This window comes from Sitophilus oryzae, unplaced genomic scaffold (genome assembly GCF_002938485.1).
Source record: "Sitophilus oryzae breed Bouriz unplaced genomic scaffold, Soryzae_2.0 scaffold_1582_pilon_pilon, whole genome shotgun sequence".
In the NCBI taxonomy this organism is placed as follows: domain Eukaryota; kingdom Metazoa; phylum Arthropoda; class Insecta; order Coleoptera; family Curculionidae; genus Sitophilus; species Sitophilus oryzae.
Genome location: NW_022146261.1, coordinates 715,667 through 737,645, shown reverse-complemented (window position 1 = coordinate 737,645; position 21,979 = coordinate 715,667). Strand labels below are relative to the sequence as shown.

Genomic DNA, 21,979 nt, shown 5'->3' with positions numbered 1-21,979 from the left:
ATCGCAATGGTACGTATGGTCACCCTAAGATACATTAATCCGCCGATTGTTTTCGTGAGGATCATACTCTCTGCCCGAAGTTACATCTTCACTACAACTTGATTCTAAAATAAAACAAAAAATAGTTAAATCGTTTTTTACACTAACGCATGTTCTTTTTTTATTTTGTAAACATTTAAGCTGTTTTCAATATAATATCATAAAAATTGATTGATTCTTACCAATATCTGACATTTTTTTCAAAGATACTTGACTAAAATCACAAAAAACTCAAACAATTTACAAATTATAGGCGGTACGCCAATATTTACTTCTCAAAAAATTTGTAGGTTAGAATATCTTGGAATGTCAGTAGCAAAAAGTGGATAAGTCCGTGGAGTTAGCCACTTTTCGATACTTAGCTACTTCTTGCATTGAAATGACAATCGACTAGAATATCGACATAAGGATTTTCACGTAGAAGGGTGCTTCTTGTCACATATTTGACCTCGTCAACGTATAGAACAGATAAATTCGTATAGATGGCGGTACTTAACTCAATTTCATACAAATATGGACTTAGCCTCTTGTTGCACTGACCTCTTCAATTGACGTTGGCTATACTTTTATAGTCAAGTTGGTCTTATGACGCAAGGAAATCGAGCTTCCTCTAGTATTTAAAAACGACTCCCATGATGTTTTTGTTTTTATGGGGTTTAATTTTTTTATGACTTTTTGTTTTGTACCACACGATAATGCCAAAAGTCATATGGTATCCTTGCAATACCTCGCAATACCAAACTATTTTATCAAAGGACTCACATCACTCGACTCGACACCATAGCTTCTGTCGTCGGCGTCGCTACTACCATCAACATCAGAGATATCTTTATTTTCAGGGAAATTGATATTAACAGAAATAGTTTTTTCGTAATGGATTTCAGAAGTGTCGGAATATTATTATCAGCAAGGACTCGTAAAAAGAAATTGGTTGGATCTTCTGCCCAAACGCTAATTTTGCCATCGAATATTCTGAGTTTAAGGTCACTGGAGGAGTATTTAAAATTTCATTATCAAAATAAAAGTAAACTGCAGCCTGACGCTTGCAAAAACTGCCCAATTTTTCAATTAGACAAATGCAAGATCCGTTGATCCCATCCACATAAAAAAATAATTCACTTTTGTTGCTCATACAGGGTGGGGCGCAGTAACTTCCTTTTTTCCGAGAGCAAATTAAAAACAAGTACTGCTTATAAAAAATATTTATTTTCTAAAAATGAATATATGCAATTGAAAGTTTTAATTCATATTGTTTTAAACAAAACGTTTTGAAGATGGTGCCCTCCATTATCTATGCATTGTTGTACTCGATTTTGAAAGCTTCCCATTACACGTTCCAACATAGCTAGTGGAATTTGAGCTATTTCTTGCCGAATACAATTTTTTAGCTGCAGAAGGGTTGTGGGGCGATGTTTAAAAACCTCCGCTTTTAGATATCCCCACAAAAAAAAATCGCAGGGGGCTATATCAGGCGAGCGCGCTGGCCAGGTGATGTCACCCCGAAGAGAGATGAGTCGCCCGGGGAACATTGCCCTTAAAACTTCCATACAAGCACGGGATGTGTGGGCGGTTGCACCATCCTGTTGAAACCACACATTTTCTCGTTCCATTTCTTCAAGACGTGGTGCAAAAAAAGTTTGCAACATGTTCACATACCGCTGTGAATTGACGGTAACTGCTCCTCCATTATCATCCTCGAAGAAAAAAGGACCAATAATCCCATTTCTAGACATCGCGCACCAGACTGTCACTCTATCACTGTGCAGGGGCCTCTCATGAAGTTCCCGAGGGTTATTGTCACTCCAATAGCGCATATTTTGCTTATTGACGCAGCCGGATAGGTGAAAATGTGCTGCATCACTAAAGAAAACCAGTGCGTCATGGGGTAAATCTTCCAATAAAGTTTCGCATGCCGTTACGCGGTTATGAAAATCACGGGGTAACAGTTCTTGCACAACAACCATTTTGTATGGATGAAAGTGAAGCTCTTTGTGAAGTATTCGACGCATTGATCGGTTAGATATTCCTAGGGCTGCCGCATGCTTGCGAGCAGAGCGCCTTGGAGATCTCAGAATGGACTGTCGAACTGCCTCAACATTATCTGGCGTTGTAACGGTCTTTTGTCGTCCCGGGCCTTTTTTGATCACATTTCCGGTTGTTCTGAAGTTCTCTACCCACAAAAGAATTGACTTACGGTCGGGAACTGAACCCCTGGGCTGAATCCCAAAGCGGACACGGAACGCTCGTTGCACCGCTACAAATGAATTGCTCGAAAAATACGCTTCCACTGCAAATGCACGCTGTTCTCTTGTCCACCTCATTTTTACGACTGCAGCGTATACAAAACAAAAGTTGCCGAGTGCCTGCGTTCAGCGCCTGTTTCCCCACTCTTCTACGATCTCAACTGCTGTTACAGTGTGATCGCAAAAAAAGGAAGTTTCTATGCCCCACCCTGTACTTGGAATTTCATACAATTTTTCAATATTCCATTTTACACGTCCCTTTTTTTCTGATGATTTTTTTTTAGTTAGTAATCTTGCTTTAGGATTTCAGGAGTGAACAAAATTTCTAATCCGTTTTTGGTAATACTCTTCTAAACAAGTAACAATAAAATCTGTCAGGGCTAAAATGTTGTACGCCTTATTTCGTATTAGAACGAAAGAATACGAATAATATATAAAAGAATATATATATAGTCCTTGAAGAGACGGATGCTGACTTCACAAAAGCTGTTTGTCAGGTGACCATGGGTGCATGGGTTTTTTGAAGGTAACCAATCCGCTGTGGATATTTTCTAAGTATAGAACTCTTATCGTTTCTTTCATTTTTTATCACAATTCTCATTTATAGAGTTAACGTATACGTTGTCGGCTGCGGGGAACTTTTGGAGTATTTTTTCCGCCTTGTCTAGCTCCGGGCGGAGGAAATTTCGACACTAAGCAGGTAGCGACTAAAATTTAATGGCAATTTTCGACACCAGCCCCAAGTTCCGTTTTTATCTGACAGGTATATTCGACACCAAATAAATATAGCTGCGAAATAAATAAAATATCATAATTAATTTATATATTTATTTTAATAAAAATAATGTACATTTTATATTTTTAAAATTAATAATATCTGAATACAATACTTATTAATAATATCTGAATACAATACAATTTATTTGGTATTATAGGAATGGTAAGACATAGCTTTTATAAAATCTAACCTACATATTTGTTGGGATCGTAGTTTATCCACCATTTTCTCCATAAATACCAATTTAGCCTTAACGGTATTATCTTTGACTTTTGCTGGTATTTTTAAACTATTTATTTTGACATAAGTCTCTACTTGAAATTCTTTTAACTTTTCAATAAAAATAAAAATAGAAGGATGCGTTGAATAAAAAGAAGTATTAAATCTTGAATGAAAGGATTCACAGGCATTCGTAGTCCTCGCAATAGACGGATTCTGATTAGACCATATGTGCGGTGGAAATAGAGCGCTATCGATTATGTAATTTTCCAGTAAATAGTCTGCATATAAATCAAGTGACGCGTTTTTAGGTTTATATGACATAAGATCATAAACAAAGCAATCTTCAACATCTACTGGATTTAAATAAGTTAAACCAAACGTATGTCTTAACCATTTTCCAATTTCTGAATTTGTATCCTTATATTCTTGTACCAAACCCAAAGATTGAATTTTTTTAAACCAGTTCTGATGTAAGTGAAAACGGCATCCACTAATTTTTACATTTGGCCACATAGACAATAAAGCACAGTGAATTGCTTTTTCAAAGTCCACAAATATTTCAGTTGGCTCTAATGATAACTCAAATGTTTCAAAAATCTTTGACTTTAATAAAGAAAATAAATGTTTGTATGTCATTGACAATTTGTCCTTTAACAAACAGTATGCTAAAGGTACATAATGTCCATTTTCAAAGCCATGTATTGTAAATAATTGGAGAAAAAATTTGGTACTGTATGAAAATGTACCATCCATATACAAAGTTTGTAGTTTACACAACAAACGAATATTTGTCTCGCATGAAAATACAATTACATTAAATTCAGGATGATTTAAAAACAAAAAACTTTCATTGCGACAGGTTTTAGGAGAATAATTACTAACCGCGTTATGAACTTCTGATATGCTTCTAGGTAACGGACCTGGTAACAGTTTACGACGACAGTTGTAAATGTTTTTTCTTATGCAAGCTATGTCAGGAACCGTTAGCAAATTGGCATCACACTCAGTAACAGCAGTTCTTGTAATTTTTGCAGGCTTTTCTGATATATCCTCTTCGGCTTTTCTTTTACATGCATTGGTAACCATCTTTACTTGAAGCTTTTTCGGATCGGCTTCATGATTATGTACCAAATCACGTCTTGTGATGGTGAGGTCATTACAGCCTATTGTAAACACTTTTGCGGAACACTTAGTGTTTCTTTGAATGCAGCGCCAAAATATCTCGCCGCTTTTTAACACTTTCTGTTTTGAGAACGAATGATTCTCCACCACTAATAAATCTCGACCACGGGAACTTTTTATCAAACTCATGTTTAAAATATCTATAAGTGCACTAGTCAACGTCAAACAATAAACTCAACTGAATAATTTTCGTGTAAATTTAGTCACAAGTACAGAAGTGACAATAAATATTGGGGAAACCCAATTAATTACCTACCTACCTGCTTTAGGGCGCGGTGTCGAAATTTCCTATAATAAAATTTGACCCCTCGATTACCCCAGGTACAAACACAATTTGGTGTCGAAAGTTCGCCCGCGCCTAGCTCCCAACTGATAACGAGACAGACTGCTGAAGTTTAAAGATGTCGAGGTTTGGGGTCTGGATTGTTTTAAGACAGTTTGCTTAGAGATATTCCTAACAGTTTTCAGTTGGCGTGATGACATTTGTAATTCCTTTGCTGATTTTAGCGCCCGTCTAAATTCTCTCCATCCATGCTATAGGAAATTCCGCCAGTGTATTCTTCCATTCCTTGTTTAAATCGTAAGCTACCCCGGTTTGGGTGCCAGTTGAAGTTCCCGTTGTGGCCAAGTTAATGGCCCAAAATCGACTGGATACACGTACAAGTCTTTTAGATACTTAACACATATTTCGTGGCAGCTAACTTAGTGCATGAACATGAACCTAGTGGCTAAGCTGATACTGATATCGTGTCATCTAAACGGCACTAATTGACGCGTTCGAGGCAGCTACTTCCCGTCGAATTCTCCTTTTCATTTGTCTCCTATAACTTCCCCATAGCTTGAGGCCTAAATTTATCACTAGGAGCACTACGATTAAGTATAAAATAATTTTTACGTTCTTGTTGACGTTGTATTCTTGCTCTTGCACAATAAAGTTTGAATTCACTACCCCATTTTCTTGGACTTCTTGCTTAGTCTGTTTCGATCCCATCACTTTCGCCGCCGTGTTATCTACCACAAAATCTTGCCTAAAATCATTTAAGACTGGCAGGATCGCCATGTAAAGTTGTTCGAAAAAATACTCATGTGTTTCGTTGGACGTTCGTTTATTCAATACTTTATTAGTGCCGAATCTGCGACATGGTAACATTGATGTTAATATAATATTGCTCATCAAAACAATAAATTGTAACATTGGTTATTCTAACTGGGTTACTGTGACTAGGTTATTATGATACATTGATGACCTGCTTGAGTTATTGTTGTTTGGTAATATCTAAATATGAAAATGTAACAAATATTTTCCCTACGTTTGTAATATATAATCCAAACTTGATTGTTTTGTTTTACAAAATCCAAAAAAGTGTTTGCTGCACTTTGGGCTTCTTTGGAATTGGAACAATCAATAAATTTCAGAAATCTTTCTTCTACTTCCAAACCTTTCGCAAATCTAACAACTATTGATAGCTGTTCCTCTTTAAAATGTCGGGCTTCGTCAGCCATCAAACTCATGTTTCAATAATTTTTGATTTTCAAAACAATTTTTTGCAGAGAAAGCTGAGAAACAATTTTGATTATTTCGTTCTGCACCTTGGGACTACAGTAACTAACAGAAAATAATTCCGTCATTTCCAAAAAGTTTTACCTACTTTTTGAGGAAATGTCTTCTCAATGTTCTCTCAACAACTTGTCGTAACAAAACTAAAATTTTGTCGACCAATTTTTTCATGTATTCCCGGTTTTCGGAAAGTTGTAACTCCTGAAATGACATCAGTTGTTTTGAAACGGTTCCAGGTTCTGAATGAGATGTGGTTTTCTTGTATTTTCTCTGTACATTTTTGCACGACTAGAATGATATCCTAATTTTTCGTGCTTGGCCAACGATCCAAAATTTTTTTTTCATATGCGAAATCCAGTTTTAACAAAAGAACCACCCGTTGGCCAGGTGTTTCAGTTTCAAAAGAATATTTACCTTTGCGAAGAGAATGTGATAAGTGGATAAGATGGTACTTAAACTACTGAATTTTCAAAACTTACTTCGACGTCAATCAATTTTACAACAGGGAAGGACCACCCGTCGGGCAGGTGTTTGCGAGGGTGGATTGTCAGCCAAAAAAAAAGGTTCGGTTCGTTATCGACCCATTTTACAACAGAGAACGTTTTCAGGTGTGCCAGATGTTTCAGTTTCAAAAGAATATTTATCTTGGCGTAGATAATGTGGGAAGTTGGTACTAAAAGGATACTTAAGCTACTGATTTTTCAAAATTTGGTTCAACGTCAATCAATTTTACAATAGGTAAGGACCACCCGTCGGGCAGGTGTTTTCAGGTTTAGACGTTCCAAGAAATTTTACATACGCTACTTATACGTCTTATACGGCGCTAATAGTTTTGATTTTTGCCTTTCTGTTCTTGGTTCAATCCCCGATAAGGGTGGTTTTTCAAGATTTAATTTTTTTATTGTTAGGCTTTCTTTTACAAAGGGAATATCCAACGTAATTTTCTTTTTTTATCTATAGAAATATGAATATATTATTATATAGAAATAAAAAGAAATATATATAATATATAAAAAGAAAAAAAAAATATACAGGGTGTCCCAGAAATAAGTGCAAATATTTTAAGGGGTGGTAGATCTCGATAAAAGAAACATATTTTCTCTTTAACGTTTTTCAAATAAGTCCAAAATAACGGAGTTATTTTACTTTGAAAATTTCCAAAAAAAATGATTTTTTGCTTAAATTTTGAGAACCACTTGATTTTTTGTGGATTTTCTTTCTTGTAAATTTAATCTACTACCTATGTTGCCATATTATCAAGAAATTATGTTTTTTAAATAAAAACTAAAAAAATTTCCAAAAAAATTTTCAAAAAATTCCGAATTTTCAAAAATTTTTATTCGCGAAAAAAACCTCATAGGCGTGTTTCTGGGGTTGAACTATACTACCAGTTAAAATATTTGCACTTATTTCTGGGACACCCTGTATATAGAATATAACTCATAAAAATAAATTAAATTAATATATATGGGGTTCTAAGATTTTTTTTATTTATAGTGAGATTGTTCTAAGATTATTTTATTTCATAATTTTTAACTATATACAAAAAAAAGTAATTTTCTTTTATTTTATCTATGGAATATATCTCATAAAAATAAATTAAACTAATGTATATGGGGTTCTAAGATTTTTTTATTTATAATAAGATTGTTCTAAGATTATTATATTTTATAATTTTTAACTATATACAAGAAAAAAATTTAAAATTTTTAATTTATAAATTTAACTACCTATACAAAATACTTTTTTTTTTACTATTTTATTAACTATACAAAATACTATTACACTATTACAATACTATTATACAAAATTATACATATTACTATATACAAAAAAAATATATTATTGCAAACAAAAAAAATATACTAAAAATTACACTTATACATAAAAAAATATTAATTTTCAATAAACATTGCCGCTAGGCCGTCCTTTTGAGATTTTTGGATGCTCATTTTTTTTGAGCATCAAGCTCCAATTTGGCTCGCTTTAGGGCTTCCTCTGCCTTCTCCACTACCGCTTCAGCCTTCGCCACCGCGGCTGCACCATCCTCTTGATTTTTTTTATAGGTCTTCATCCATATCTGGATGTGTTGCGCCAAACCAAGCTTCTCCACAGGTGATGGTGCGACACGATGTGATGACAAAGACCCCGACAATGTAGCAAATGTTGTTGATGATGATGGAGATACTGTTTTCTTTCTTCTCTTCTCCGTATTAGTTTCATCCATCGTCAACATTCGCTTTAAATTTTGTAGAGCTGAGCCGGGCGAATGGTGTTCCTTCGATATTCTTGATTCTTCTTCTTTTTCTTGATATTTCCTGTTGTCTCCACTCTCGTTTTGAACGAGATCTTCAAAATCTAATCGAGATCTTTAAAATCTAATAAATGTGTAGTTTGGATCTTCGCAGTCCGGAAGGGAATTTAAGATTTCTTCACCATTTAGAGAAGACATTTTTTTTAACTCTTCGGCAATATCTGAAGACTACGGACTTGGAAAATATGAGTCTGATTACGGGGGATTCGGATTTTTACTACTGGAAGGGGCTTACCTTTACGGGTAAGGCGATGAATTTCCTTGACTTCGAACCCTTGAGAGGTCAAGTCGTCGATGATCATTTCATTCTCGATGTCAGTTTCGATGTTTTTAATTACGATATTTAGGTCCCTTTCTTCAGGGAGAAAAAATTTATAATAACTTATCTTCTGACACTTGAAGTAAGCTGTTATGAGCCTGTGATCGGCGATAGTGGCGGGGCTAATTTTTATACCGTCTGCGAGTTATACTCGACCACAGTCGAGTATCTCTCAGAACTATTGGAGTGGGCTTAGTGGATGTCTATTGGGTAGGTTTTTCTTGCTGCGTTTGAGGAGCAGCAGAGGGAGTAATTTCTGCAGGAGCCTGTCTAGCAGGGCTGCTGGGACGAATTTTTGGATCTTCCTCAGAGGTACCGGAGGAAGATGGACCTGAGGAAGATGGGCCTGGAGTGGGGAGCGGGGGGAAATTTTCATGTTGGGGGGAAGCAGCCCTCTCTGCTATTTTCTTGGTTTTTACTGAAGAGAAGGAGTCGTCAGAATTACTCTGACATGCCCTCTTCTTTTTAAGGACCTTCCTCTTGGGGCTAGGACCCTCTGGCTTTTCCTTTGGAGTTTTTGAATTTGACGACCATTTGACAGGAGAGTTTCGCGAAGACGCTCTAATTCGTCTAAAAGTTTGAAATATTTAGACTGGATATCGTCTAGATCATCTGGGTGGATGCGAGGACGAGTGTCGCTCGAATCGGTTTCGTACGAAATGGAATCGTCTGATTCCATTGGGATATCATTAGTGGGAGTTGTGGAGGAAGAAGTTGATGAACCACTAAGGCTCATTTTGGGGAGTCCCCGGACGACGTCCAGGGATGCGAAGGGGTTGTTGGATGGCAAAACAATAATAATATAAAATATTCACTTACCTGAAAATTGTTCCTGGGGATAAATCACTACACTAATACACTGCACTGCCGGCGCGGTACAATACCGGGAGCGAATTTACTATGAGAGCTGCTATGTTCACTGAACGAAGCGCGGTACTCGACTGATCTAATGCAATAACGTATGAGGAACTCTATATTATAGCCCATCTCCCTACTGTTACACCCTCTGCGTATACTATGCAGTATTATAGAATAACTAGGAATTTTTAAAACCTATGGTAACATCGCATTCTTCCTTCGTCTAGTTTTCACCCTGAACCCACTAGTGATCTATAGATCTCAATATATTTAATTGGTAAAATTCACAAAGTGGGCGACACCTACTGTCAAATTTGAATACTAGTATAGAGGTGAACAACAAACAAAAATTAGTATTATTTGTCGTGTAGGTTTTTTAAGTTAATTTTATTTTTTGTTCAAATCAGTGTAAATAAGCAGTTTTTACATACAATTTGTTTTAAATATTAATGTTTGGAGTGAATTTTAAGATATAAATAAAGATTCTGTCCCGTATGTACATTTGAATCCTCGGAATCGGTGTTACAAGTTATATGAGGTTAGCCAAGAAATTTCTTTTGAGGATTTTTAAAACTTTTCTGCATTTAAATTTAGTTGTTTTGGTAAGCGATCTTTCAAGTGGTGAAAGATCGCTTACCATTAGTATGTACTTACTAGAAATTATTTTAGTTTTGTATAGTTTGGTATAAATTTTGAAGGAAAATGCAGTCTGTTCATAAAACAGTAGACACCAAATCTAGAAAAATATGTTCAGTGCCTCAATGTTCATCATATTGTACAGCAGATGTTTCATTGCATGCTTTTCCTCAAGATCCTAAGCTATGTAAAATCTGGCAAAACATATTGAAAATTGGAAAGCCGATAACAAAATATATGTTAGTTTGTAGCCTTCATTTTACAGAAAATGATTTCACTATAGGTAAGATATGGAATGTGTAATCGACATGTTTGGTTTTAAATAATATCTTTACTCTACTTTTAGCAACAAATAAGCGACGTCGGTTAGAGAAACTAGTACTTCCTAGTCAAAAAATCCCAAAGACGAGCCATTCATTAAAAAAGAAAATAAAGTCCAGATCGGAGCGACATTGGCTACAAAAATGCACATTAAATGTTGATGAAAATGTAGAAGTAGAAGAGCATGAAATTTCGCTAGAAGTTGATGCTCAATGTGTCAGTGAAGCAAAAGAACATGCTACTCAACTTGCTAGAACTGTTGATGAACCAAAACCTTAATTAGTGCTAGCACGTATGAAGCTCAACATTCACTTATATTTTATAAAGATGCCTCAACAGAAACAAATTTCAGTGACTTTTTGAATTGCCTCAAATTTTAAATACAGATGAGAAATTGATTAATTTTACTGGGATTAATTTTGATATATTAAATACAATTACAAAATGTACTGAGAAAACAGCTACTTTTAACAAGTGCCTCTGGAAAGACATCAGGACAAGACTAATTTTGTGTCTCTGCAAATTGAAAATGAATATTTCATTTGTATGTTTGGCTACTTTATTTAAAGTAAGTAAAAGTATGTGTAGGAATATGTTCTACTCCACTATAAGTCTCCTGGCCGTCAGCTTAAAACCGGGTATATATTGGCCAAGTAAGGAGGAGATCTTAAGTAATATGCCAAAGTGTTTCGACAAATATAGAGATACCTGAGTTGTCCTTGACTGTACAGAGCTGAAAATTCAAAAACTGAAATGTTTAAAATGTAGAGTCAGGACGTACTCCCATTACAAGGGAACACATACTATCAAGTATCTAATAGGAATAACCCCATCGGGATTAATATCCTTTATCAGTGCTGGATATGGTGGTCGCACTACAGATAAAGCGATTTTTAATTATGAAAACGTTATTGATAAAATTGATATGTATGATGCAGTTATGGTTGACAAGGGTATTTTAATTCAAAAGGAATGCGAGGAAAAATTGGTGAAATTAATTAGGCCACCTTTTCTAAGGAAACAGAAGCAGTTTTCAAAGAAGATGCTGAGGCTACAGCTGATATTGCTCGTGCCCGAGTGCATGTAGAAAGGGCTATACAAAGAATAAAAGTGTTTAAAATCTTGAGCGAACAGTTTAATTGGTATTTATTACCATATGTGGATGATATAATGACTGTAATCGCATCAGTTGTAAATTTATCAACACCGATACTAGCAGACAATAAAATTCGTGAATGACTTAAGCTGTATTTTATATGTTACTGAATTTCTATTATTTAAGTATGAAAATTTTGTTGTATTTTTTTAGTTTATAGAATGTACACCCTTAGATAAACACATCATTTATAAGATATTTATTTAAACAATAATAACGCAACATATATACCTAAAATAATTTTCTTTATTAGTTTGCATTTTAATATAACTGAATTTCTATTATTTAAGCATGAAAATTTTGGTACATAGTAATTATTATTTTTTTAATATAGAATGTATACCCATAAATAAACACATAATTTTTAAGATATCATTTATTTAAACAATAATAATGCAACATATGCCTAAAATAATTTTCTGTGATTCTTTTAATCAATAACTCTGCAAAGTTTCATTAAAATTAACATTAATTTTTATGAATGATTTTGAAAAACTCGAATACAAAATTAATTTTGTATTTCTTAAACCCAAAGAAGAGCCATCCCCAATTGAACCTGGCCATAATAAGAATGTGCCTCTTTCAGCTTCATTTCCGTTCCAATTTTAGTTACGAAATCACATTCCGAAAATTTCTCAGGTGGATTATCTTTTTCCTAAAATAATAAGTTAAGAGTTATTAGGAATTAATCCAACAAAATAAGAATTGACAAGAATTACCAATAAATGGGCACTTTATTTCGAGTAATGTCGTGGGGTATCATTCTCAAAAACAACACCATCAGGAGAAAATCCCAGCCATGGAAATGTTGTTGAAACTACTAATCCAGGAGTTACGATTTCATCCTCACATTCTTTTTTAAAAGCCTCCAAGGCTTCTTTCTCATATCTTCTTCCATGTTCAACAAATTTATTCGTAAAATGTTTGGGAAAAAATAACTTTTTGGCTTTATTCTCCCATTCATCTTCCTTTTTAAAAGTAAAAATTGAGTAGCATGTTGAGCCTGACAAAAATTAAACCGATAGAAAATAGACAATACATATTATTTTATTTACATACCTGTAATTCTTAATTTTCTTTCTTCTGACCAAGAACTGGAACCTTGCTCGTATTTTGTTGCCACCTCTAGTACATTGCATGACGATAATACATTTACAATTTCTTGACAACAATCCTGTAAGTTGTATGTACTTATTTCAATTTGATTCTTTAAATGTTTTAACCACTTGGAATTTTCCGCATGTGCAAGAGCAACTTTCACTAGTGTAACAAAATGGCTAAAATATAAAAGTTATTAAAACAATAATTATAGAAACATGTTTAAAAAAAATGTTTACCTATGAAGAGCCAAAGTTGTAGAAGGGTTTGTTGACCGACCTAGAAATCTGGTGAGTGCCGAATCTGGTACACCTAAAAATTTCAGAAAAATATATTAAAATCAAGTAACACAAAAACAATACACTAAAACATTTTCAATATGCAGAAAATTTATTCAATCCTAGCAGAGCACTTTCAACTCTGCTTTCAATTGTGAAGTCAAACTTACTGCCAGAACACTTTTGGATGTAAAACCGAACTTTGTACCTAATCTGCTAATATTAAATAAATAATTATTTACATATAACACATAATTCTATTTTACTATTATAATTATTTTTAATTTCCCAAAAAGAATAGTTAAATTAAATTATTATCTAGGGAATTAGTTATAACAACCTAACAAAATAAATTAATACCTGTGCTAAGAAGAGCAAAATTTTCCCTATCCACCTCTGAGGATGAAGAAAAGACGTATTTATTCTTCACCACTGGGTGACAAAATTCTTTGAATGGCTCAGGCTTATAGGTTTCTTGGACACCCTTCTTTTCCTTTCCCCATTTTTGCTCCAAATCTGTACAGCTTACCACTTCTAAATCCTCATTTCTACAGACAAAAAGACTTCATAAGCTGGATAAAATGGACTTAAGATATCATATAAAAATGGCAAATAAATTACAATAGTGTGTAATATACTGAAGTTCACTCACCTATTAACATAAATTAGAGTGGCTATAATGTGTTTGCAGAAACCTGACATCCCTGCCTTGCAAGAACAACTACAACTCCATTGTTTTACATCACAATTCAATGTAATTGTTATTTCATGAGGTCGAGTAGTCAGGTCAGAGGTTTGTAAACACAAGCTTTTAATCATTTTTGAATTTGATCCCTCTAATCCACATAATATTACATGACCAGCTTTCAAGAGAGCTTCGCCTTCTTTAAGTGGTCTGCTCCGGTTCCCTATGTATTCAATAATATCCGATAGAGTAACCTCTATTTTCGGCATTTTTTCCAGAAATATCACAACACTACAAACTCAGTCTAATACAACGATCTAAAGTACTAACAACTTGTAACAGACCTTGTAAATACAAAATTACACGAACTTTTATGAACAAAATCAAAGAACATATAGTTGAATATACTGACAATCGTCTTGTAAATATGAAAAGATTTTGTTGTTCACCGTTATAGACACCATATTGGAAAATCCTAGCGCCATCTATTGGTGGCCGAATTTCGCCAATAATAACTAGTGATCTCAATATAAACTGAAACAATTATAAAACATATATTCTAAAATAAAGAAGAGATCTGAATATCTTTATTTCTCAATTTTTTTTTGTTATTGAGATATTTTCTGTTATAAATTAACTGTATTTCAGGATACTAAAAATCAACCGTCTTAAACTAAAATTGTTCTAAATTAATATACACTGAAAAAAGTGTATTATTTGTATTTACTTTTGTTGTAACGAAAAAAAAAATAATCACAATAATTATTGTAAATAGCCTTTATTTTAAATCATTTGAAAAAAAAATACTATAATTACAACTTCCTATCTTAACCAATACACTAATTATTTTAAGAGACTTAATATAGTCCTCATTCTATGTTCACACTTTTTTAGACGCTCCTCCCTAATCTGAAGTTCCAGTTGTTGTAGTGCAAGTGTTTCTCGCGCTTCCACTACACTCAATTCAATTTGCTTGAATTCGTCCAAGAACTGTTCCTTTATTCGCACCACTTGGGCGAACAGGTTTCGCTCTTCCTCACTCAAGTAGTCGTCGAAAGTCTGCTCTTCTTGCTGCTGCTGTTGCTGCGGGTGTTGAACCGGTTGCGACTCTTGCTGCAATTGTTGGAGCAGCTCGTGGTGAGGTTGCTGTTCTTGTTTTTCCTTATTGCACTTAGTATTACGTTTTTCACCACCACTTTTTCTCTTATAAGGTGTCTCCTCCTTCAGTATGTTCTTCAACTTTGATCCGGATGGTTTGTTTTTACCCCCTACTGGAGATGGTTTAGGCTGAACCACCTGAATATTTGATATAATATTCACTTTCGGTTTTTTCTTAATCCTCTTCCACCACTTTTGCAAATATGCGATCAAACTCTTCACTCTCAAGTTGGAAATCGATATCATCACAACTTATATTTGCCATTATAGTCTGCGTATTAAATAGGTTATGTTCGGACATCTCTCGCTAGGAAAACTAATGAAATTTATACTGTTGAGATACTTTTTATATACGAACACCCCACTACAAATTCTCCCTATACCTGATGCATGCGGTTTGAGTATTATTCTTCAATATGTTTCAAGGGTAAAGTTACGTTATACAGAGTGTATCTTAAATGTTCGGTTATATACTTTAACCTTAAAAAGCCCTTAACATCAAGATATAAAGGGCGCGTTCAGGGACGGTTAGCGGCTGCCTAAGCGGTCTCTTTTTTCACACAAAAACAGCCAGCCGTTTAGCAAAAGTTTCAGCGGCCGGTCAGCCGCTGTGTTCCCTGAACGTTACCAAAAAGAATACATAAAAATTTAAACACTTACAAATCACAAATGCGTAATTGACACAGTTATATGCATTTACATATTCTATTTTCGATTAAAACTAATCTAATATCTACAGATAGGACTTTTCAACTTATACGCTTTCATCTATTTCGTCTCGAAGCATCTGTTCGGCGATATATAAAAATATATTTAAATTAGTATCGGGATTTGTTTTATAAAACTCAATATCTGTATGCCCCCAAGGTAGAGTTTTTGTTGTCGTAGGAATTAGATATATTTTGTCATCTCTAGAATTAGGAGCCACTCGGTTGGTTATCATCGTGTAAACGTCATGCAAGTCACTTTTGAAAGATTTCATTTTACGAAATATAAGGCCACCACGTTCTACTACTTTCTTATAATCGTCTACACTTAAATCTTTTGCGATTATTGTTTTTTTTACACCTTTTGCCTTTTTTATTTCAGTGTTGACTGAGGCCACATAATAAGCTTTGGCACCTGTGCCATAGAAGCATTTTATTGGATCAGATGGAAATTCATCTTTCATGCTACCCAGTACCGATTCGCTTTTCTTAATGTTGTAGTTGTTATTAAATGCATAATTTGATGTATCAAATTTTGTTGGGTTTTCAGCCATAATCTGGTAAAAATTTTCCGTATATATTTTTAATATCAATGAATCCGTGTCACTGTACAGTAGAGAAGCGTCAGCGCCAAACTTTTTTTTAATAAAATTATAGAAAAAATCATAAATTACAACTTTAGACATATCCAATATTGAAAATCCCGTATATATAGGTTTATCATATAGTATTTTCAGTCTACCCATATGAATTGCGACTAAATTCTCAGTAAAAATTGAGCTGGTTTTAAAATTTGGACGAGCAATCAAAGCCTGGGCTCCTAATCGTTTACCTTTATTTTCCCAATGAGTGACTAATTTAATATCTTTACGATTTTCAACATTTTCCATGGTTTTTCCAAAAACGGCATTATTATATAGTTTAAATAAGTCTTTTTTAAATTTAGTTTTAGATTTATTCCTTAGTTCTGTATTAAAATCGATATATTTTTTTAACCATCTTGACTGCTGAAATTTTAATACCCTATGAATTTCTGTTACTATCAGATCATTTTTTATGGCTTGTTTGAGTGTTTGATAATGAACAATATATTTTCTTTTATCGTTTAAATTCGGAATTAGTTTTGTTAATTTTGATGTTTCCGTAGGTGGCTTGGTTTGGTTTGGTCAGTCCCAATACACATATTTTCAACTAAGAAAGGAAGATCTGAATGTTTATCGTGCAAGTGCTTAGGATAATGTATGTCAACTTCCAAAACCGTATTTACTATCGTCTTCAACATTCATTATGTCTAAATCTATTATTTCACGTTCTGTTAACCAACGGAAATCTCTTAATGGTAATGGTTGAAACATACTATATCCATATAAATTTGTTGCGTCTAAATACATAATAAATGATGAAGGTTCTGAAGGATTATAATTTGGAAGAAACTTATTATTTGCTATATGTTTTCTTTCCGAACACTGACTTACACCACCACGAATACCGTTTTTAAAAAAGTGAATCATATCAATATCCGTTAGCAATTCTAACTCTACCTTGGTCATGCGCAGCATCGAATCAAATGATAAGCTAGGCAAACTAGATCCCATTTATGTATTTTTAAACTTGTATCGCGAAAATTTTCGAAAACATCGCACAGAAGAAGGGTATCCGATTTTAAGTATAAATCCGAATAATCCCTTAGAGTTTTGCAATTGAATAAGCGCCAGACATCCTTTGCTCTTTGATAGTCCACATCGCTAATATGTTCATTATTTAAATCATCGTAAAATTCATTTTTAGTAGGAAGTGAACGGTTATTCATTTTCTTCAAACTATCCATAAATGTATACGGAAATATACCTTTTTGACGCATTATGTCAAATTTTTCTTTCTCCGGAAAATGCTTATTTGTTTCCTTAAAGTTTTCAATTGATAAACCATTTCCCAAATTTGAAAGAGATGTAGATAAAAATTTAAAACTGTCTATAAACCTCAATTTTAAATATTTCTTTTTTACCTCACCCTTACTACCTACATAATCGTCAACGTAAATACTTTTTGTAAACGAGACATACTTTTCTTTACTCTGGGCAATAATATCAATTTTGTCTCCATGACGACATAATTCCTTAATGAACATATGAGAATCCTAGCCGCTTAAATTGTGAAAGATAATAGGTACAAAGTTGGGTAATTTAAAATTTATATTACAGGTTCCGTGAGCTGCACCTCTGTATTTTCCGGTGAGATGACAGTGGTCCCTAACTTTTTGCTCTTGAATATCAAATAATCTTTCACATATAAAACATGTGTTAATAAACTCAAGTTTTTCTTTATTGCTCAATGGGATCATCTTCTTAAAATCTTTTAGATATATGTTATAAATACTTCTTAAATCATATTCTATGTGAGAAACTACAGCTATAAGGAAGCAGCTAAAGAGTTTTAGCTGCTTCCTTACCGCGATACGTCTCAAATTTAGAAAAACTATCATCGAAAGAACATTTTATCAAATAAGCGAACGAATAAGGTCCGTGTTTGACGCTTTTTAATGTATATGATTTTGTTGAACTTGGCGCAACAGTAGCAATCGGTTTAAGAATTGATTCAAAATCGGCATATACTACAAACGGTACCCTTAATTGTTTTTCGATGTTTTCCAATTTTAGAATGTTTTCGGGAACGCATTTACCGTATTTATCAAGCTTATGGGTCACAGAAGGTATTGATGTGTACACGTGATTACAGTCATGATTCTGATGCAATACCAAAGCATGTGCTGAACTGAAATGTAATAAACAGCCATCGCAAAAGTAAAGCTTATGTTGATGAGAGTTTATTTTTTTTTATTTTTAAGTTTATTTTAGTAATAGTAAATTCACATGTACCACCAATTTCCTTTCTGTGTACCGCAATGGACCTACAACTTCGCAAACTATTTTATTATTATCAATTTTGCTTTCGAGACCATAAACATTAACTGATATATTATTCAATTGTTCAAAGGTTTTTATATCGCGCAAATTCACTGGAAAATCCAAACCTGCTATATTTAACAACGTTGAAAAATGTGGATATGAAGATAGTTCTGCAATTTTAGAGTTAGGCGGACACAAGGCTGACGTTATGGCCCACGGAAAACAATACTGATCCATGTTTCTGACATTGACAACGGCTTCTTTTCTCCGAATGGGCGCTGGCAACTCAACGAATGAAGATCCACCGATAGGGTTAAACTTGTTAACGTTAATTTCTAAGTACATAATTTTTTGTAAGGCCCAACCTAAAATAAAATGAAATATTATTCTCTACACATCTTATTTAACTTTAGTATCTAGAACATACCTGAGTCTTTTTCAAGAAATTCAGATGCTTGTGTCATCAATTTCTCGACAAACCATAAATATTTCTCATCTAAGTCTGAAGACCCATCAATAATTTGATTAGCAGTATTAAATGATTTCTCGCTACTATAATTTTCAGTGGATGGTAAAATATAAGAACCAAATACTTCCATGTTTACTTTGATGCTGTTATGAGCCAAAATTTTGTTTTTCAATAGGTCTAACACTGGATTTTATTTCATTAAAGAACATTTGGTAATCTATGTAGACATTAACTGCACATACTCGATAACTAACGATCCTACATTTAAATGCAGTTTGAATAATTTGGACGTTTTCTGATAACGGAATTGCTGCATTATTCCTATGCTGCAATGTTCTCTCATAAAGGGATATCTGATTGCTGGGAATTGTGATATTACATGACGTACAGGTGTGCTGAACATTTGATATTGATGGGCGTAGAGCTTGACGTTTAGGTGTTGAAGGTCCAGGATCGGTTGCTTTTTTACACGATTCGGCTTTATGGCGCAGCATATTATAACTTCGCGTAAACGATTTACCACTAGCTTCACATATATATATATATATATATATATATATATATATATATATATATATATATATATATATATATATATATATATATATATATATATATATATATATATATATATATATATATATATAACATTTTGTTAATGTAAACTTTATAAGTAATTACTGAACAACCTAAACAATGCTACACACGCCAAAAAATATATACGTTACAATAAGATTCTGTAGAGGCATGTCAGAGTTTAAATAAGACTCCCCCCACCCATATTCTCCTAAGAGCATCGAAACGCTCGATTCATTCCAAAGACATCTGGTCTTTCAAGATCATACATCAAGGTCCTTGTGAAGGGTACACAAACGCATTTCAAATACATCTGAAAGTCAACCTTAAAGGTCGTTTAAGGTCTCACAACAAGGTTCTTTCTGGAATCACTCAAGGAGGTTTGAAAGGCACATATGTCAAGGTCAAGCGCACTGCGCATGTGGAGGAGTCGATTCGGCTAATATCTCCTACTACTCATTCCGGGACTGTCATTCCAGTCCCGAAACGTCGCGGCCAAGTTCCAGTCCCAAAAGTTGGCCAATGTCATCGAAATTTGATGTGGAAGTCCTGTCTGGAGATTTGTTTTCTTTGGGTAAAAGGAAACGGAGTTGCTCGGGTTGTTCCATGTTTTCAGGATGCCGCGTCACACAGTGAGTAATATCAATAACAGCCTCCGAAAATTAAATGAGCGTTTTTATTAAATGCTTTCTATTTTGTATTATCATACATGTAACGAAAAAGTGTTTACAAATGTTTAAAATTATTATTATTTAGTTTGAAATGCAGTTTTTTGCATAAAAGTACTACAGGGTCATCCTGAGGGTTCGCAACAAATGAGAACATTTTTTATTATTAATATATTGAAAAAAAAATACGGCAAATCAACTCAGCATGAAAAATGACAAGAAAACACACTATGACATATGTCACGTGACAACTGTCATGGCGGCAAATTTAAAAATTCTACCTTAAATATACGAAAAGTGAGGTTAGGCGTTCCTTTGTCAAAAAATGTCAAAGAGAAAAGTTGTTCACAATTCAATTTTACCCCTATGTGCAAATTTTCACAAAAATATGACGACTTAAAAAATATCTGAAAATTCCAAAAAATTTTTTTAAATAAAAATCTTTGCTGTTGGTTTTCATAAAATAAGTCCATAAAACTGATATTTTTTATCGTCATATTTTTCTGTAAATTTGCCACATGAGGGTAAAATTGAATTGTGAAAAACTTGTTTTTTGACATTTTTTGATATAGGGTGTCTTAACCTCACTTTTTGCATATTTAAGGTAGAGTTTTTAAATTTGCCGCCATGACAGTTGTCACGTGACATCTGTCATAGTGTGTTTTTTTGTCATTTTTTATGCTGAGTTGATTTGCAGTATTTTTTTCCCCTATATATTAATAATTAAAAAAATCCCATTTGTTGCGAACTCTTTGGATGGCACTGTATAATGTTGCAAAAATTTAACAATAATCTTGTAATCCTAGTTAAATAAAACAAATTAAATGTTACAACTACTATATCTAAACAAGAAAACAATAGGGGGGTTAATTACCTACCGGTTGTCCATAATAACTCAGAAATTAAAGATAATTTGAGAAAATTAACATCATACATACTAAAATATCTTCACTCACTATCAGACCTCAAATTTGTATTAACAAACTGATTTAGGGTTGGTAAATGCGGGCCACAGAGCAACATTCTTACTTCTTCACCTAAGGGCTCCGAAGAGCAACGTATCTGTTTTTATGTGGATCTTGAAATGGAAGAAATCACTGGATCAGAGGAATACATTAGGGTATTTAATAAGTCACGCATGGTTTTTTCACAAGACATTTTCCGCGTGTGAAATTTCCTATAATTCCTAAAGTCCTTATTTCGGGATTCCATTGCTTCTTCTGAAAGCATTCCAATTGGCAACACAGCAACTTTCATTATGTCCGCACCATGTAACAAAATCTTATGAATACTAGATGGCCTATAGTACCATGAGTACTGATCTAAATATACTTTAGCAGTTTCATAAGAGTATTTTCGAAAGGCTTCAACGTCGACTGCGTAACCACATGGCATTGTTTTTAAAATAATGGCTAGTCTCTTGATCAGCATTTCATCGATACCAGTAATAGATGATGCTAAACTCTGGTTTCGTCTGACTGTGTTGCTGTACCATAGCCGGGTTTTCGTATATCCACTAGAATATTCATTTTCTTTTTCATGTCATCGATTACTTTCTTCTTTTTTTCTTCCACAATCTTTTTTTCTTCCGGGCTGCGTATTTGCCACTTTTTGCAGTCAAGTCTGTATGAAACGTGTAATCAATATCCACTCAAAGCAACGGATCCATGCGTGTAAAGTCGACAACCCATATTCATAAAAGTTTTCGCCTTCAGCTTTTTCAAGTTATTTATTATTTTTGGGGTTGCTCTGCAGATTCCGCATGTCTGCGTCGAGGAGTCCGAAATTGCACTAAATGTTTTTCCATC

At 33.9% G+C, this 21,979-nt stretch overlaps 5 protein-coding genes across 5 annotated transcripts; 1 reads left to right on the top strand and 4 right to left on the bottom strand.

Moving 5' to 3' along the window:
- Positions 1 to 1,283: 1,283 nt before the first annotated feature.
- Positions 1,284 to 2,360, bottom strand: LOC115879553. The gene has a single exon (XM_030896446.1). The coding sequence runs from the start codon at positions 2,358 to 2,360 to the stop codon at positions 1,284 to 1,286; it is 1,077 nt and encodes a 358-aa protein (XP_030752306.1).
- Positions 2,361 to 8,858: 6,498 nt separating this feature from the next.
- Positions 8,859 to 9,391, bottom strand: LOC115879551 (putative protein TPRXL). Its single transcript, XM_030896445.1, has 2 exons — positions 9,312 to 9,391; positions 8,859 to 9,225 (listed from the first exon to the last, which is right to left on the bottom strand). Exons 1-2 carry the CDS (start codon positions 9,389 to 9,391, stop codon positions 8,859 to 8,861), a joined length of 447 nt encoding a protein of 148 aa, XP_030752305.1.
- A 668-nt stretch (positions 9,392 to 10,059) lies between these two features.
- Positions 10,060 to 10,749, top strand: LOC115879550. The gene is made up of 2 exons (XM_030896444.1): positions 10,060 to 10,432; positions 10,496 to 10,749. Exons 1-2 carry the CDS (start codon positions 10,216 to 10,218, stop codon positions 10,747 to 10,749), a joined length of 471 nt encoding a protein of 156 aa, XP_030752304.1. The 5' UTR covers positions 10,060 to 10,215.
- A 1,611-nt stretch (positions 10,750 to 12,360) lies between these two features.
- LOC115879549 lies at positions 12,361 to 14,192 on the bottom strand. The gene is made up of 5 exons (XM_030896443.1): positions 13,655 to 14,192; positions 13,363 to 13,550; positions 12,964 to 13,036; positions 12,686 to 12,903; positions 12,361 to 12,629 (listed from the first exon to the last, which is right to left on the bottom strand). Exons 1-5 carry the CDS (start codon positions 13,954 to 13,956, stop codon positions 12,361 to 12,363), a joined length of 1,050 nt encoding a protein of 349 aa, XP_030752303.1. The 5' UTR covers positions 13,957 to 14,192.
- A 4,206-nt stretch (positions 14,193 to 18,398) lies between these two features.
- LOC115879548 lies at positions 18,399 to 19,107 on the bottom strand. Its single transcript, XM_030896442.1, has 2 exons — positions 18,886 to 19,107; positions 18,399 to 18,823 (listed from the first exon to the last, which is right to left on the bottom strand). Exons 1-2 carry the CDS (start codon positions 19,055 to 19,057, stop codon positions 18,399 to 18,401), a joined length of 597 nt encoding a protein of 198 aa, XP_030752302.1. The 5' UTR covers positions 19,058 to 19,107.
- Between the last annotated feature and the right edge of the window lie 2,872 nt (positions 19,108 to 21,979).

Coding starts and splice junctions, on each gene's coding strand:
- LOC115879553 (XM_030896446.1), bottom strand. CDS start 2,360: ATGAGGTGGACAAGAGAACAGCGTGCATTTGCAGTGGAAGCGTATTTT.
- LOC115879551 (XM_030896445.1), bottom strand. CDS start 9,391: ATGAGCCTTAGTGGTTCATCAACTTCTTCCTCCACAACTCCCACTAAT. Junction 9,226..9,311: donor GAATCAGACGATTCCATTTC/GTACGAAACCGA, acceptor TCAAACTTTTAG/ACGAATTAGAGCGTCTTCGC.
- LOC115879550 (XM_030896444.1), top strand. CDS start 10,216: ATGCAGTCTGTTCATAAAACAGTAGACACCAAATCTAGAAAAATATGT. Junction 10,433..10,495: donor AGAAAATGATTTCACTATAG/GTAAGATATGGA, acceptor CTCTACTTTTAG/CAACAAATAAGCGACGTCGG.
- LOC115879549 (XM_030896443.1), bottom strand. CDS start 13,956: ATGCCGAAAATAGAGGTTACTCTATCGGATATTATTGAATACATAGGG. Junction 13,037..13,362: donor TTTTGCTCTTCTTAGCACAG/GTATTAATTTAT, acceptor TGAAATTTTTAG/GTGTACCAGATTCGGCACTC. Junction 12,630..12,685: donor AAGAAAATTAAGAATTACAG/GTATGTAAATAA, acceptor AATTTTTGTCAG/GCTCAACATGCTACTCAATT.
- LOC115879548 (XM_030896442.1), bottom strand. CDS start 19,057: ATGGAAGTATTTGGTTCTTATATTTTACCATCCACTGAAAATTATAGT. Junction 18,824..18,885: donor ATTTCTTGAAAAAGACTCAG/GTATGTTCTAGA, acceptor ATTTTATTTTAG/GTTGGGCCTTACAAAAAATT.